We start from the raw sequence: 1,904 nt of genomic DNA, 5'->3' as shown, positions 1-1,904 counted from the left end.
ACTTTGTAGGAAGGCAGCCTTAATGTCAATTGAATTCACTGCCCACTTTTTTGAAGATAGAATAGCAAGAAAAGTCCTTAATATTTCTTTGCTAACCGTAGGAGAGTCTGACTGAATATCCATTTTCCTCAAAGCCTCGGCACCAGCCTTGCTTTTTTTTCTTTGTCCTATCATAATGTTCTTTTCTGTCACTACCGAACTACATGCCTTTTGGCCCATGTTGGAACTTCTCATATACTCCAAACCTTTTCCAACTGTCAGTTCTTCTTGTTTGCTTTTCAAGTTCCTGATTTTCATTTTTCACAAGCCATGACTTTCACTGAGTTTTGCACTTCCATTTTTCAATATTGGTACCATTTTCTACATCTTCGTTCCAGTTGATGGCTGATATGTGTCCATCTTGAGCTCAATATTCCTCTCAATATTATATTTTCCTGTAGATTTCCAGCAGACTATGTATGTTCTTCCATTCATTTGACTCTTTTGGTAAGAATTTCACTCTTTCCAATCCTTGATATTCTAACAATTATACCATCTTCTTCCTTTGTTTTACTACAATTTTCATTCTCTATATTATTATTATCAGTATTTCTATATGGAATTTCTTGAATATTTGTTTCATGCGCTCTTACAATATTGGATCCATATTTCAAAATTACTGTTTTTCCATCCTGACTAATGACTGTGGCTGGTCCTTTCCATTCCTTTTGCTCTTCTCTCTTAAAATAGACTTGATTGCCACTTCTAAGGACTCTACCAGTGGTTCTTACTTTGTGTCTTAGAGCACGTTGTATTCTCTCAGAGGTTTCAGCAGCAATAAAAGCTTTTCTTGCTGAGTGACTAGCATTGATGTGCTTTGCAACCATTTCACTAGATGTTGTACCTTCCAGTGCTGGGAGTTCATCACTCATGGTACATGGCAGTTTGGGATTTCGTCCATATACAAGCTGATAAGGGCTAAAACCCCCTGTCATCTGGAGACAATTTTTAGCATGGACTGCCCATGCTAAAGCCACTTTTAAAGACAATTTTGGCTGCTCTGCCATAATCTTTACCACCATTTCATCTATAATTGCATGATTCCGTTCACAAAGGCCATTACAGAAGGGTGAATATGCTGCAGTATGCATCACTTGAATGTTCATATTCTCACACATTTCCAGGAATGTGTTGTTGGCAAACTCTCCACCATTGTCACACAAAAATTTCACAGGAGCTCCTAAACCAGTCCCTAACCATGTCTCTATAATTTTCTCCACTATCTCGTCGGGTTCTTTACTTTTTGTCACACATGATTTTGAGAACCTGGTTGACATGTCCACCATATTTAGGAAATAAATCTCCTTTCTTGTATTCTTTTAGGTCTATTGCCACTACTTCATTGAACTCCTTTGCCATATTTACACTCACAATTGGCCTTGATGGTGTCTTTTTATACTTGATGCATATTTCACAGCTATCTGACACCTCTTCAACATAAATGAAGCATAATTCATCATCAATGCCTGCATCCTTCAACAGCTGAATTAATCTCTTGGAAGTGGGATGACCAAACTGTTGATGTAATTTTTCAATCTTCTTTTTCTTTTCTTTGTCACTAAGTCCTAAAGTTAACATTATTTCTTCAGTTTTCTTCCAAGCTTCCTTCTCATCCCTTAGTGGAAGGCAATAATGACCTGAAGAAGTGCACCTCAATTTCACCTCTTTTCCATGTATTACTGCAATATCATTTTCTAAGTCTAGTTTCATTTGTGTCCTCTTCATTGATTTCTTGCTAAACAGAAGGGGAATAGAACAATTCACAACATCGGCGGTTATATTTGCTCTATCACCTATGATGTTCACTGGAAATTTCATCTTCTTCATTGACTTAAACACATTACTGTAACCAAACTTAAATGTAG

The 1,904-nt window shown here is 36.9% G+C and overlaps 1 protein-coding gene across 1 annotated transcript; it reads right to left on the bottom strand.

Moving 5' to 3' along the window:
* Positions 1-470: 470 nt before the first annotated feature.
* On the bottom strand, positions 471-1,157 carry LOC119589356. The gene has a single exon (XM_037937976.1). The coding sequence runs from the start codon at positions 1,155-1,157 to the stop codon at positions 471-473; it is 687 nt and encodes a 228-aa protein (XP_037793904.1).
* Between the last annotated feature and the right edge of the window lie 747 nt (positions 1,158-1,904).

This window comes from Penaeus monodon, chromosome 25 (genome assembly GCF_015228065.2).
Source record: "Penaeus monodon isolate SGIC_2016 chromosome 25, NSTDA_Pmon_1, whole genome shotgun sequence".
NCBI classification, from domain to species: domain Eukaryota; kingdom Metazoa; phylum Arthropoda; class Malacostraca; order Decapoda; family Penaeidae; genus Penaeus; species Penaeus monodon.
The sequence above is the reverse complement of the archived record's forward strand: the minus strand, read 5'-3'. Positions and strand labels throughout refer to the sequence as shown.